The 15,541-nt window shown below is 42.8% G+C and overlaps 2 protein-coding genes across 2 annotated transcripts in view; both read right to left on the reverse strand.

Moving 5' to 3' along the window:
• LOC309564399 (uncharacterized protein) overlaps positions 1–15,541 on the reverse strand; it is a 252,084-nt gene that overhangs the window by 38,484 nt on the left and 198,059 nt on the right. The gene's annotated exons all lie outside the window — the stretch shown is intronic.
• Positions 3,813–10,751, reverse strand: LOC309562663 (tigger transposable element-derived protein 1-like). The gene is made up of 2 exons (XM_082266940.1): positions 10,677–10,751; positions 3,813–5,743 (listed from the first exon to the last, which is right to left on the reverse strand). The coding sequence occupies exon 2, from the start codon at positions 5,693–5,695 to the stop codon at positions 3,848–3,850; it is 1,848 nt and encodes a 615-aa protein (XP_082123066.1). The 5' UTR covers positions 5,696–5,743; positions 10,677–10,751; the 3' UTR covers positions 3,813–3,847.

The following is a 15,541-nucleotide window of genomic DNA, read 5'->3' on the forward strand; positions in this document are numbered from 1 at the left end:
ACTTCTGTTACAAGGGAAAGTTGCAGGAGTTCAATACGTAATGAACAGAGAGGGTTCTCTCTGCCAGAGGTGGGAAGCATTGTGACACTGACCTAAAAATCACTTTCACTTTATCTAAAACTCCAATCCCAGACAGAGAGAAAGAGAGAGAGATATAGGGGGAGAGAGAGACAGAGGAGAAGAGAGATATAGATGGGGAGAGAGATGGAGAGACAGAAAAAGAGATGAAAGAGACTGAAAGAGATGGAGAAAACGAGATATAGAGTGAATTAGAGATGGGGGGCAGACAAAAAGGTAGAGACAGAGAGAAAGACACAAATAGTATATCATTTAAGATACAGAGAGAGAGAGAGAAATTGAGAAAGAAGCAGAGCGGTAGGCTGGGCAGAAAGAGAAAGAGAGGGATGGAGAGAGCAATATAGAAAGAGAGAGATAAAGAGAGAGAGAGAGAGAGAGATGCAAGAGGAAAGAGACTGAAAGAGAGAGAGATGGAGAAAACAAGATATAGAGAGAATTACAGATGGAGGGGCAGACAGATAGATAAATATTATATAATATAAGATAAAGATGGAGAGAGATAGAAGGAGAAAGAAAAAGAGAAATGGAGAAAGAAGCAGAAAGAGATAAAGATTATATAATACAGAATAAAGATGGATAGAGAGGGAGAGAGCCTGAAAAGAAAGAGATACAGCAGAGAGAGATAGAATAGAGAGGAGTGGACAGAGAGGGAGAAAGAAAGAGCAGAAAGATATATGGAGAGAGAGGAAAGGATGAGATACCAGAAAAAAAAGAAAGAGGAACAGAATGAACTAACGAGGGAAGAGAGAAACAGAGAACAGAAGAGAGTGCAGAGAGGAGCAGTGAGATAAACCATAAGCTCTATATACAGTATATGAGGCATCAGCTTTTATCAAGAGAACATGAACTTGTATAGAAAACTGTATACGGTGGTAGAAGGCTGTATACGGTGGTAGAAGGCTGTATACGGTGGTAGAAGGCTGTATACGGTGGCAGAAGGCTGTATACGGTGGCAGAAGGCAGTATACGGTGGCACCTGCAGCTCCTCAGGTGCAGACATTTTATGTATATGAGGCCTGAGTTCCCATCACCACCGCTTTAAAATGGGGTAGGGATAGCACTGGTGGCAATTTATTTCAGATCCACCCCAGTTCCATTTCAAAACAGCTAGCTTAGCCTCAGCATTTTCTGTGTGCCCCCCTTTGGATTTAGTACTAGAATCACTGACTGTCTGTGAAAGCCAGGATTTAGTCCCGGTTTACATTAGTGTGATGTCAAACATCACATGTGATTCGCAGCACACTGCTCTGAAAATCACATGCGATGTCTGTGCAATTCGAATTCAGCCATACAGATTGTATGGCTGAATTTGCATCGCATTCGAACACAACTCGCACAGGACCCTTTTTGGTCCGCAGTAGAATCGGATCGCATGGTGGTTCACATCTATGCGATCCGATTTATGTCCGAACTGATAGTTTGCACTGCGATATGCGATCTGATCTGGGGGTGTCGTTAACTTTGTATTGACACCCCCAGCGATTCGCATATGGCAGTGTGAACTGCTTGCGGTTTGAATGCAATGTGGGAACCCGCAGTGGATTTGCAGAGTTCCCGCATCGCATATATGTGAACCGGCACTTAACACTAAACCCAGAAGCTGAAAAAATAATTTCCTGTGCTTCAAACTGTGCTACACAGCATTCCATATGAGTGCCTGTAGCAGACCCTTCTAGGGAGGGGCCAGGGGCGGGGTCTAGGGAGGGGCCAGGGATGGGGCTTAAGGGGCCCCATCAGGTAGGCTGTACGGGGCCCCATGATTTCTATCAGCGGCCCTGGGAAGCATGTGACAGGCTAACTAACATATCAGGCTCTACTGATAAGCAGAACAGAGCCATACTTATATTTGACCTGGCACCTACCTAGGAGGGTGCTACAGGTGTATTGGCTATCAAAAGATCTGATTAGGGTAGCAGGAGCTGCTGTGAATTGGCAGGATTCTGCAGGATGTTAGCGGAGGCTGGCGGAGCTCTCTCTAGTTACGTCCGGCCATCTTGGCGGTAGCCACGCCCCCCCCCCCCCAACATGACTAATTATTAGTTTCTTCAAAGATAAACATGGATCCATGGAGGAAGAATGGATAACCTAATTGAGTTGTGACAGTCCCATGTACATGGCTAACTTTGGGCCCAAGAGCTTAAAAAGATACAGATCCATGGTGGAGCAAGATGGAATTTCCTGAACCACTGGTAAGAAACGTGCAATCAAAATACACATAGAATGCCATCTCTCCAACACACAATTTTTTTCCTAACCATTGTAAAGAGATTTAACTACTGTATACTAAACTCCTCCTAGTAGGACATGTGTAGGGTGGCTAATTCTCCATCACGACATCCTTGTAGACATCTTTGTGTCCTTCTATATACTCCCACTCCTCCATGGAGAAATAGACAGTGACATCCTGACACCTTATAGGAACCTGACTGAGAGAGTCCAGAGAAGGGCAACTAAATTAATTAGAGGATTTGAGGACCTTAATTATGAAGAGCGGCTGCAATCGCTTGATTTATTCTCCCTGGAGAAGAGACGCCTGAGGGGGGACATGATAGCAATTTATAAATATCTCAATGGGGATCTCAGCTTAGAAAAAAAGCTGTTCAGTCGAAGGGATTGCATGAGGACTCGAGGGCATACAATGCGATTAGAGGAGAAGCGTTTTAACCTCAGGCAACGTGGGGGGTTCTTTACTGTTAGGGCTACAAGATTGTGGAATTCTCTACCACATGAGGTGGTTTCTGCGGGAAGTATGGTGGCTTTCAAAAGACTCTTAGACGTACATCTCAAGGATCAGAACATTCAGGGCTATGTGAGATGATTACAGCCACACACACCTACACAGGTTGAACTGGATGGACTATTGTCTTTATTCAACCTCACCTACTATGTAACACACAATGATACAGTCACCATCCAGACACATCTCTCGTATGTTATTAGATATTATGAAAGCGCCCCATAATTCCCGAAACCACTTACCTCTCTAGTCAACAAATTGTATTGGTACTATTGCAGCCATTGTTTGTCATAGATTGAGGTGTGGCACTGTGATGGGGTTCAGGGTCCTTCTACATCCTTCTGACACATCTAGCTTAACCCCTATGAAAAATATCCAGGAAGTATGATTTTTCAATGTGACGTGACATAATTGTGGATTATGAGGAATCCTAAGATTCTGAATGTCCTTGGAGACCAGTTTCAAAAAAGCAGCTGCATTATAATTGTAGCTAGGATACAGAGCTGACTTTTGCTGGTGCTTTTCATTTTCTGGGGGTCCTTGTGGATGTTTGGTGGTCCGCGCTGGGTGTCCATCTGCGTGCCTTAGGAGGGGGCTACATATTAGCTCCATCCAGTAGGATATTAGTTAGTCATTTGGACCCTCTATGTACTGTATGTGTACCTAATCATTGTATTTGAAACGGCCTATACTGTGCATAATGTCTTCATATACATATATTTATGAGCAATGACTATTTATGCAGTGATGTGTATTGATTGTTATATACAGTAAAACCTTGGATTGTGATAATTCGTACCGGAAACATGCTTGTAATCCAAAGCACCCATATATCACAGTGAATTTCCCCATAAGAAATAATGGAAACTCAGATGATTCATTCTACAACCATTTATGCATATAAAAATGATTACAGCAATACAAAATACAGTAAAAAGTGTACTGTAAAAATAAAACAAATTAATCCACACTTTGCCTTTGAAAAGAATCGTGGCTGGTGTGAGGGAAGCGAGAAAGAGGAGAGAAGGAGGGTTATTGTGTAGGACATCTATGACTAACAAGGAACCTATTCAATGGCACTTTCTTTTGTCTCCTTATGAGGATTTGGCGGAAATGTGACATTGCATTGTCGTTAAAAAGATTTATCATTCGCTCTGCTACGGCCTTATTCGGATGGTGCTTTTCTACAAAATTTTGCACTGTCTCCCACATTTTACACATCTCCCTAATCTCATTTAAAGTGAGGGATTCCTCTGCCTTTTTATCCTCCTCTTCAGGCGAGATCTCCTCCATAACCTCTTGCTGTTGCTCATGATGCAGATCCATCAGTTCGTCGGTGGTCAGCTCCTTGCCATGTTCCTTCACCAATTCTTGAATGTCATACTCATTCTCCTCCAGTTTCATAGTCTTCCCCAAGGACACAATTTCATTGACAACTGGCGGCTCCTGTTGCTCGCGATGCAGATCCATCAGTTCGTCGTTGGTCAGCTCCTGGAAATGTTCGGCCACCAATTCTTCAATGTCATCCTCATTCACCTCCAGTCCCATAGTCTTCCCCAAGGACACAATTTCATCGACAACTGTCGGCTCCTGTTCCTGAGCAAACCCCTTTAAGTCATGTCCAACAACACAATCAGACCACAGTTTTCTCCAAGCAGAATTGAGGGTTCTCTTGGTGACCCCATTCCATGCTTTATCGATGATCATAAGGCAGTCCATGATGTTGAAATGATTTTTCCAAAACTCTCGGAGGCTAAGGTCTGTTCCTACGGTAACCTCAAAGCATAGCTGAAATACTGCTTTGGTGTAAAGCTTTTTAAAGTTGGAAATGACCTGCTGATCCATGGGCTGTAGTAGTGGAGTGATATTGGGAGGAAGAACCTTTACCTTAATGAACTTGAATTCCTCCAGTAAGTCATCCTGAAGGCCTGGAGGATGAGCAGGAGCATTATCCATTAGCAGCAAGACTTTGAGTGGCAGATTCTTTTCTAAAAGATATTTCTTCACTGTAGGACCGAAGACTTCATTGATCCACTCAATGAACAAGATACGAGTGACCCAAGCCTTGCTGTTGGACCTCCACATAACGTTTAACTGGCTCTTCTTCACCTTGTATTTCTTGAAGGCTCGTGGATTCTCAGAATGATACACAAGCAGGGGCTTTATTTTGAAATCTCCACTTGCATTAGCACAAAGCAAGAGGGTGAGACGGTCTTTCATAGGCTTGTGACCAGGCATTGCATTCTCTTCTGCTGTAATGTAGGTCCTCTTTGGCATTTTTTTCCAAAAAAGTCCCGTCTCATTGCAGTTAAAAACTTGCTGCGGTAGGTAACACTCAGAAACAATGAGCTTTTGGAACTCGTTAGCGAACTCCTCAGCTGCCTTAGCATCAAAACTTGCAGCCTCTCCGTGCCTCACAACAATATGGATGCCACTTCTCCTCTTAAAGTTATCAAACCATCCCCTGCTAGCCTTGAAGACTTCTTCCTTTTCTTGCGACGTACCTGGCAGTTTATTTACAAGGTCATTGTAGAAGGCCTTTGCCTTCTCGCAGATAATGTTCTCGGACATGGTATTACCTGCTAGTTGCTTCTCGTTTATCCAGATGAGAAGCAACTTTTCTACATCTTCCAGAACACGAGGCCGTTGCTTTGATACTCTTGTGACTCCTTTTGCTGCATCCAGCCCCTTTATTTCTTCTTTCTTCCTTAATATTGTACAAATCGTCGACGTAGACTTGTTATAAAATCGTGCAATGTCGGCCACTCGCATACCTAGTTCATGTTTCTCAATGATTTTCTTTTTAACTTCCACTGTAATCATCTCCTTCTTCTTTCTAACACGTTCTTTTTCCACTTTTATTTTCTTACTTGGGGCCATTATTGGTGATGCACACTGACTGAGACCGGGAGACGATTACCCACGATCCTGCAGCAAGAAAGAGAGAGAAGAACCAACAGGTCAGTTGTGACGTGAATAGGGAAGCGCAAAAACTGATATTAATGGTAGGAAAACCTCTGTGGGGAAAAATAAAGTGTCAGTAGGAACACACAGTACACACAATAGCTGTCCACATAGTCCATCCTCTGCACCGCCGTCTCTCACCGCTGTCAGTCTGCAATTTTGACCAGGAAGACTACCCTGCAGTGGAGTGATCTGAAAGCGAAGCTTGAAGAGCTCGTGGAGTGCAGCGCGGAAGGGATGACGTTGATGGCGGTGGCGGTGATGGAGGACGGTCTATGTGGACAGCTTTACCCCAGATGCCTGCATGCTTAGATGTGCCTGTTTTAATCATCAACCATGTGAGTTGCTAAATGTTGTACCTTCATTAAATGTAACCATAATGCTACAGTTAGAGGCATAAAAGACACAGGTTATTGGCTCACTCCAGCTGGGGTTGTTTCCATTAAATAGTCCTAATAAGGTGGTGATGTGACTTTTAATACATAGTCCATAGGTCCGTAATATGTAAATCTTTAAAAGGTAAAAAACGAACACCTTCAATGGCTGCTAGCTCAGATGAGAGCTAGGAAGGACTCTGGAGACACAAAGAACAAAACAAGCAGCGCCATCTAAGTGTAATATGTATCTCCAACGCTAAAGTAATTGAAAAGTCTTGTTGTTTTTTTTTTCTATTAAAATAACAAACATGTTAATGTTATACTTACCTCCTCTGTGCGATGGTTTTGCACAGGGCAGCCAAAATCCTCCTCTTCTCGGGTCCCTAGCTGGAGCTCCTGGCCCCTCCCTTCTGTTGAGTGCCCCCCACAGCAAGCAGCTTGCTATGAGGGCACCCAGCCAAGCTGCAGCTCTGTGTATCCATTCAGACACAAAACTTACGTTCTGCCCCCCTCCCCTCTCTTTCCTGATTGGTTAAATTAGTTTAATTGACAGCAGCGGGAGCCAATGGCGCCGCTGTTGTGTCTCAGCCGATCAGGAGAGAGAGTCCCCGACAGCTGAGGCACTCATAGACTTTGCTGAAGTGAGATGGGGCTCAGGTAAGTATTAGAGGGGCTGAGGGGGGCTGCTGCACACAGAAGGCTTTTTACCTTAATTTAAAGAATGCATTAAGATAAAAAACCTTCTGCCTTTACAACCCCTTTAAGGAGCCTGATTGCTTATCTGCCTTGCTTCCGGAGCATAAAGCTGCTGGTGTATACGTGGCCAGAGGTCCAGGGGCGCTGGTGGCTCCCAGCGCTTCCTGGAGAACTGGGAGACACTGGAAAACTGTTGACATCACTTCCAGGTAGGGCGAGCATAGTGCACGTTCGGAGACACTCGGAGACACTGGGAAACTGTTGATGTCACTTCCGGGTGGGGCGGACGTAGCGCTTTCAGAAACCACTCTGAGACACTGGGGAACTGTTGACGTCACTTCCGGGTGGGATGGGCATAGCGCACATTCGAAGACACTTGGAGACACTGGGAAACTGTTGACATCACTTGCGGGTGGGGCACACATAGAATGCATTTGGAGACACTGGGAAACTGTTGATGTCACTTCCAAGTGGAGGCACTTGGAAACACTGAGGAACTGTTGATGTCACTTCCAAGTGGGGCAGGCATAGTGCACATTTGGAGACACTAGGAGACACTGGGGAACTGTTGACGTCACTTCCGGGTTGCAAAGGCGTAGCGCGGGTTCGGAGACACACAGAGACAGTGAGGAAATGCTGACATCACTTCCGGTTGGGGTAGACATAGCTCACATTTGGAGACACTCAAAGACACTGGGGAACTGCTGACGTCACTTCCAGGTGGGGCAGGCATAGCATGCGTTTGGAGACACTCTGAGACAATGGGGAACTGTTGACGTCACTTCCGGGTGGGGCAGGAGTAGCACACGTTCGGAGACATTCGGAGACACTGGGAAACTGTTGACGTCATTTCCGGGTGGGGCAGGCGTAGCGCGGGTTCAGAGACACTCAGAGACACTGGGGAACTGTTGATATTACTTCCGGGTACCCAGTTGCCCAGTGCCCAATTTTCCAGTGTCTCAAAGTTCTCCAGGAAGTACAGGGAGCCACAAGCGCCCCTGGACCTCTGGCCATGTTTACACGAGCGAATTTACGCTCTGGAAGCAAGGGAGATGAGCACCAGACTGCTTAACTCTGGATATTGTTTTTAACATTGTGAGTGTCGTTTCAATTTTTTCACATTAAAACTGTGATCATACTAAGATGGCACTACTTTTGTTCTTTGTTTCTACACTTAGAGATGCCTCTCTTTTATACGCCGTTGTGATGTGATGCTATTCATATAGCAAGACCTCACACGTTTATAAAGTTAAAAAGTATTAAAAAGATTTGCTCGTCTGGTAAAACACTCGCAGACCAAGTTACTCGCAATCCAAGGTTTTACTCTATTTACATCTCAGAAGTACAAACACCCATTGTCTCCCTGATCGACGAATATGTTTCCGAAACATGTAGGGATCTATCAAAGGAACTCATCTGGACTGACCATATTATACACCTGGCAGTCCTATGGGTGTATTTGATATTAGGGTATTTACAGTATTGTCCTAGTACCTAGGTTGTTGTATTCATGCAGAAATGCTTATCTGTTGTAATGTCATGCTATTTTATTAGGACTTTGTGTCCTTTTTACAATAAAAGTGGCTTTTGCCTTTGAAATATACTCCACATGTTGTTCTGCTTTATAAGTCCATGCGGAATTATTTGCGTTGAGCACATCTTTATACATCGAGATTTGGATGTTGGCAGATTTACTTCACACCACACTCAGCCCTACATCATTTTATGCATTATAATAATAACCAATAGACTTATCATAATACTTTTTCTGTTTTATATATAAAAAAAAAAAAAAAAAAAAACGATATTCATGTTATAATTCATCACTCGTCTCAGCTTGGAATATTGAGCTTTCTCAAGCATGGACCCAGGACTTCCATCAGTACAAAATACTGTATTAAGAATTCATGTAACATTATTTTTGTGTCCCCCCGGTTGGGAACCTTTTTTTTTTTTTATATCATATCTGATGTACCCATCTCATTGTTGAACTAATGTGTCAATTATTTTTTTTTTGCGATTAAATTCTTTTGTAAAAGAAAAAAAAAATGCACACCTAAATTAACTAAATCATATTGTTATTCCTATATAATAACTACAGCACAAAGCCCTTTATTACTGTAATAATAAAACATTATAAGAGCCTGTTCACACTACTCCGACTTGGGACACGACTTGCGTGCCCTCAAGTCGCCCCAAGTCTCTTGTCATCACAAATTCAATGTAAATGAATGAAAGTCATCTTAACCGCTTGCCGACTGCGCACAGTATATTTACTGCGGCAGTCGGCCCCGGCCAGGCAGAGTGACGTAGGTCTACGTCACTCGCCTGTCACTCCTTCCAGAGCCAATAGCGGGCAGGCGCGCGCCCGCTGAGGCGCGCGCCCGCCTCGGCTCGTTCACGGAGGAGTGCGGGAGTGTGACTGGCGGACCCGATGTCCGCCGGTCACACTACGATCGCCGGTACAGCGGGAGAAAGACAGAGCGGCTTATGTAAACAAGCCGCCTGTCAGTTCTCCCTGTGTAAAAGTGAAGATCAAACAGTTCTACTATGTAGAACTGTTGATCTTTGTTTTTACACCAGTAGACCTGTCCCTGCACAGTTAGAATCACGCCCCTAGGACACACTTAACCCCTCCCTGTCCAATACTGTTAACCCCTTCCCTGCCAGTGTCATTTTTGCAGTAACAGTGCATATATATAGCACTGATTACTGCAGTAATGTCACTGGTACCCCCAAAAGTGTCAAAAATGTCAGTCAAGGGTCCGATCTGTCCGCCGCAATGTCGCAGTACCGCAAAAAAAATCGCAGATCGCCGCCATTACTCGTTAAAAGAAAAAACACCAAAAATGACAAAAATCTTTCCCTTTGTTAGTAAACGCGATAACTTTTGCGCAAACCAATCAAAATACGCTTTTTGCGATTTTTTTTACCAAACATAGGTAGCGTAAAACAAATTGGCCGAAAATTTTAAAAAATTTTGATTTTTACATTTTTTTTGGGGGGAATTTCATATAAAAAAAAGTGAAAAATATTGTTGTTTTTGCAAAAATTACGCTCTTTTTTTGTTTATAGCGCGTGATCAAAAAATCGCACAGGTGATCAAATACCACCAAAAGAAAGCTCTGTTTGTGGGAAAAAAAGGATGTGAAATTCGTTTAGGTACAGCGTCGCACGACCGCGCGATTGTCCGTTAAAGTCACGCAGTAAAAAAATCGCAAAAAAACCCCTGGTCTTTTAGCAGGAAAATCCTCCGGTGGTAAAGTGGTTAATATGCACTACTGAAGTCGCTCAGACTTCAGAAAAGGTTCCTGTACTACTTCAAGGCGACCTCTATCCGACTTGTGCACATAGACATCAATGGGAGTCGCCTCTAAGTCGGATCCTTATCTATTTTCATGCAACTGTGATCAGACTTTCCAGGAAGAAGAAAAAGTTTAGCCAGGCATTCCCCACAGACAAAGTCGCCTATCATTTAAGTCTCTTCAAAGTAGTGCACAAGTCTCTTCCAAGTCTCTAAACAAGTCTCTTCAAAGTTACGCTAAAAAGTCGCTCCTTCATGGGGCGACTTTCTGGTTGCGCTAGTGTGAACTGGTTCTAAAAACTAGAAATGTAAATAATAAATATACATTGGTGGCATAATACGGTGAATAGACAGACAAATATCATTAATAATAATATAAAACAAAATAAATACTGTAAATAACAAGATAGCCATATAAAAAGGAATAATAAATGACTAAAGTATAGTAAGGCAGGCATATAATAATATCTGCATTAAATATTTGTAGATTGTGACAGACTAAAGTATGTAACATCTTTACCTGCTCCAATATGTAGCATAATCCCCCCTTTTACTTCCTCCTGATTGCCCCTTGACCCACCCTGCTGTTCAGGAGTCACTTCCTGTTTGTGCGTTCCAGAGACAGGAAGTCACGTGTTTTATCCGTTATCAGCTTCTGGGTGAAAGGTGAACTGGGACAGAGTACAGAAGACATCGATGTTACTGGCAGCAGGTAACTATTTCATTATATGAATATTTTGTATTTATTGTATGTATCCTATTGAATTTAAATTTAAAGAATAACATTTAATATAATATAGTAATAGTTACATAGTCAGGTTGAAAAAAGACACAAGTCCATCCGGCTCAACCAATTAAAAAAAAAAAAAAACACAACCATACAATCCCATATGCACAATCTTTGGGAAACGAAAAACCCCAGCAAAGCATGATCCAATTTGCTACAGCAGGGGAATAAATTCCTTTCTGATCCCCCGAGAGGCAATCGGATATTCCCTGGATTAACTTTACCTATAAATATTAGTACCCATTTATATTATGTACACCTAGGAAAAAATCCAGGTATTTTTTAAAGCAATCTAGTGAGCTGGCCAGAACCCCCTCTGGAGGGAATTCCACATTTTCACAGCTCTTACTGTGAAGAGACCTTTCCGTATTTGGAGACAAACTCTCTTTTCTTCTAGACGTAAAGAGTGCCCCCTTGTCCTCTGTGATGACCTTACAATGAATAACTCAACACCAAGTTCACTATATGGACCCCTTATGTATTTATACATGGTGATCATATCCCCCCTTATGTATTTATACATGGTGATCATATCCCCCCCTTAATCTCCTCTTCTTAAGAGAGAATAAATTCAGTTCCTCTAATCTTTTCTCATAGCTGAGCTCCTCCATGCCTCTTATCAGTTTGGTTGCCCTTCTCTGTACTTTCTCCAGTTCCCCGATATCTTTTATGAGAACTGGTTCCCAAAACTGGACTGCATATTCCAGATGAGGTCTTACTAATGATTTGTACAGGGGCAAAATGATATCTCTCTCTCTCTGGAGTCCATCCCTGTCCTAATACAAGAAAGGACTTTGCTCATTATCAAGCTTATGGCGCAGTATGGAGGGTCCACCAAAACCTCCAGATCCTTCTCCACTATGACAATATATATTTATCATATATTAATTATTTATATATATATATATATATATATATATATATATATATATATATATATATATATATATATATATATATATATATTTATTTGTTATAGTATAAAATATATAGATTGTAGCCTACAATATAACATGCCAGGACTTTTGGGGGCTCAATAACTCCTTCATTAGAAAAGGAGTGGGGAAGAGCAGAGCAGTATGATATTGTAGATCGCCATCGTCTGGTTATTTTAACAAAGGAAGTAGAGAGGGCCATGATATTTGTTCCTTATGACGTAGGAGCACGGGACAGGAGTGTACCCCAGAGTCCAGTCATTATAATACCAACAGAGGGTCTCAAAGGAGCTTTGATTTGGCGACCATAATCCTCAGACACAGATGAGTAAAATTTCTGCAGTATAAACAACTATCATTTGTTTGTTTTTTTTCCATGGACCTCAACTTCTGAATAGAAAAAAACACCACGAAGATCACGACAGCCTAAGCAATGATGGATAATGGCAAGGGTCACCTGCATGAGACACTATTAAACCTCACCCTGGAGATCATGTACCTGCTGACCGGAGAGGTGAGGTCACATGACGTAACTCTGATCTCTATTAATAAAATATAGGCCTGACCAGAGAAGTGAGGAGTATTTTGGGAGATCAGGTGACATCACTCTTATCTCTATTAATAAAACACAGACCTGACTGGAGAGGTGAGAAGGATTCTGGGAGGTCACATGTCATCACTCTTATCTCTATTAATAAAACACAGACCTGACCGGAGAGGTGAGGAGGATTTTGTGAGGTCACATGACATCACTCATATCTCTATTAATAAAACACAGACCTGACCGGTGAGGTGAGGAAGATTCTGAGAGAGGTCACATGACATCACTCTTATCTCTATTAATAAAAGACAGACTTGACTGGAGGTTTCTGGGAATGTCACATAACATAATTTTTTTGTATTTATACAGAGTTATCCGCCAGTGATATCTGGTGACCATGTGGCCATCAAAGTACTTCCACCTCACTCCCTGATACCTGAGCAGAAGATTCTAGAAGTCGTCAAGAAGATTATGAAGCTGCTAACAGGAGAGGTGAGTGGTGTCGGGAATTCTGGGAGATTATCCAGTAACAGACAAGGGATGTGTCTGGATGGTGACTGTATCATTGTGTGTGTCAGGTTCCTATAAGGTGTCAGGATGTCACTGTCTATTTCTCCATGGAGGAGTGGGAGTATTTAGAAGGACACAAGGATCTCTACAAGGAGGTCATGATGGAGAATCAGCCACCCCTCGCATTACCGGGTAAGAGGAGACTTTATTGTAAAGGAGAGAGCAGTACGGAGGGTCCACCTAGATCCCCCATCATCTGATAAACACATAGAAACAATGTATTCAGTCAGTGTGTGTGTTTCCTACAGATGGATCCAGTAATGGGAACCCACCAGAGAGATGTCTCCGTTCTCTGTATTCCTGGGACTCCACACAGGAAGATCAGGAGATCCCTCGCCATCATCAGGTGGATGGGACTGAAGAACCTCAACAAACATTAAAGTAAATTTTAAAAATGAAAAAAAAACTATAATGTTATGTGCTTTTTCTTTTTTATTTAGAATAAAGGTGTTGTTGCCATTAAAGTCGAAGTTGTGGATGAAGAGGAAGAAAATACATTGTATAATCAACAGCATGCTGGGAAAGAGGAGAAGGAAGGTTTGAGTTTAGTACACGTGGAGGAGGAAGAAGATATTGCAACAGAGGCCCACACAGGTAAATTAGAAACATTAAATAAGGGAAAAGTGATGGAAGGGAGAGTTGGCCTTCTCGTAAATACAGTAAAGCTTAAGTTCTAGGGACTTTGGAACTGGAGACAGTTGGCCAGGATGGGTTTGAGGTCCAGAATATATCTGGGGTCTAGCGATGATAGCAAATGGTGGGATAATTTGTGTATTAGGGCAAAAAGATGTTGATGGATGAAAATGAAGTATTCAAAAACTTATTTTTGTAAAAAAAATTTTTTTTTTTTTGGCAGACAGAGATAACTGTAAAAGAACTCAGAGGAAACATGGTGACTGTATTACAGAGGAACCTTCTCAAAATGGTTATCCTGTCTACCAGAATGCTCAGGAACCCAAAATACCCTTTAAATGTCCTGACTGCGGGAAATATTTTTTGAAACGATCTGAGTTTATCAAGCACAAGAGAGTTCACACTGGAGAGAAACCTTTTCAGTGTCTGGAATGTGGGAAGTGTTACACCAATCGGTCGGTTCTCGTCAAACACCAGAAACTCCATACGGGAGAAAAGCCGTTCTCCTGCTCGGATTGTGGCAAATGTTTTAGCCAGAAGGCCCATCTCGTTCGCCATCAGATGCTTCACACCGGTGAGAAGCCTGTTACGTGTCCGGACTGTGGGAAAAGATTCTCACGTAAGTCGAATCTGATCGACCATCAAAGAATTCACACAGGAGAAAAGCCTTTCCCTTGTCCTGAGTGCAATAAAAGTTTTACCCAGAAGTCCATCCTGTTCCGTCACCAAAGGACTCATCGAGATGAGAAGATTGTCATCTGCTCGGAGTGTGGGAAATATTTCACTCATAAGGCCTTTGTGATACACCAGAGCGTTCACCGAGGGGAGAAACCATTTTCTTGTTATCAGTGTGGCCAGTGTTTTACTCAGAAATCTGATCTTCTGGACCACCAAAGGCAGCACACAGGAGAACACACTGGACTATCTTGATGGTAAATTATTTTTTGAACTACTAGATAACATTACTATTGAAACCTCATCTAATCTCAATGATGAAAAAATTTTTTTCAACCAACATCATAAAAGAAACGAGGATGTGGAAATTGTAAAAATCCTGTAAAGGCAGCTAACGTATAAGAAAATAATTTGCAGGTACATCGATGACACTAAACTGTACGTGAATAAAGCTCCAAAGATATGGAAAATATAAATGAATGTTATCAATATTGACCTTCCACCTACACATCTACAACATGTCATCTAGACATGTGCGAATCGTTTTGTTACGAATCGAAATTTGGATGAAATTTGCATTATTCGGATGTACGAATCACAGTAATAACGAATTTCAACTCATCTGAAGTAAATTATAACTAAAACAACCAATTAATTTGTATTCATTTGTTTCATTCGGATGACATGATGCAAAAGGGGAAGTTCCGCTTGTCTGCCTCCTCCCCTCCTCTGCTGCCACATTTGGCACCTTTTGGGGGGAGCGGGTACCTGATTTTGACAGGTAACCACTCCCACTTCCGGCTCAGTCCGCCGCAGTGAAGTGAGCCGGAAGTTGGGGCCCTCCTCCTTCCCCGGGCCCATTGAGAAAGCACAGCGTGAGCCGCGCATGCGCGGTAGGAAACTGCAAGGCTTCACTGCTGGTTTCCCTTGACCAAGACGGTGGCGGCAGCACCTGGGAGCCGATTCAAGAATCAGTTCAGGTGAGTTCACCGCTGGATGCCTGGACAGTTAAGTACCCTAATAGTAAAAGTCAACAGCTACAGTATTTGTAGCTCCTGACTTTCATTTTTTTTTGTGAGGGGGGCGGAACTCCTCTTTAACCGCTTGCCAACCGTATACATGCATACTTGGCGGCAAGACGGCTCTCCTGCAACAGATCATGCACCTAGTACGTGATCTGCGCACAGGGGTAGGGAGCACGCCTGCTGCCCCGGCTGTGCTGCGATTGGCTGCAGCACAAACCA

This window comes from Pelophylax lessonae (genome assembly GCF_965119305.1).
Source record: "Pelophylax lessonae genome assembly, chromosome: 9".
NCBI lineage: Eukaryota > Metazoa > Chordata > Amphibia > Anura > Ranidae > Pelophylax > Pelophylax lessonae.

What these genes read in the sequence shown, in the direction of transcription:
- LOC309562663 (XM_082266940.1), bottom strand. Translation starts at nt 5,695, where the DNA reads ATGGCCCCAAGTAAGAAAATAAAAGTGGAAAAAGAACGTGTTAGAAAG.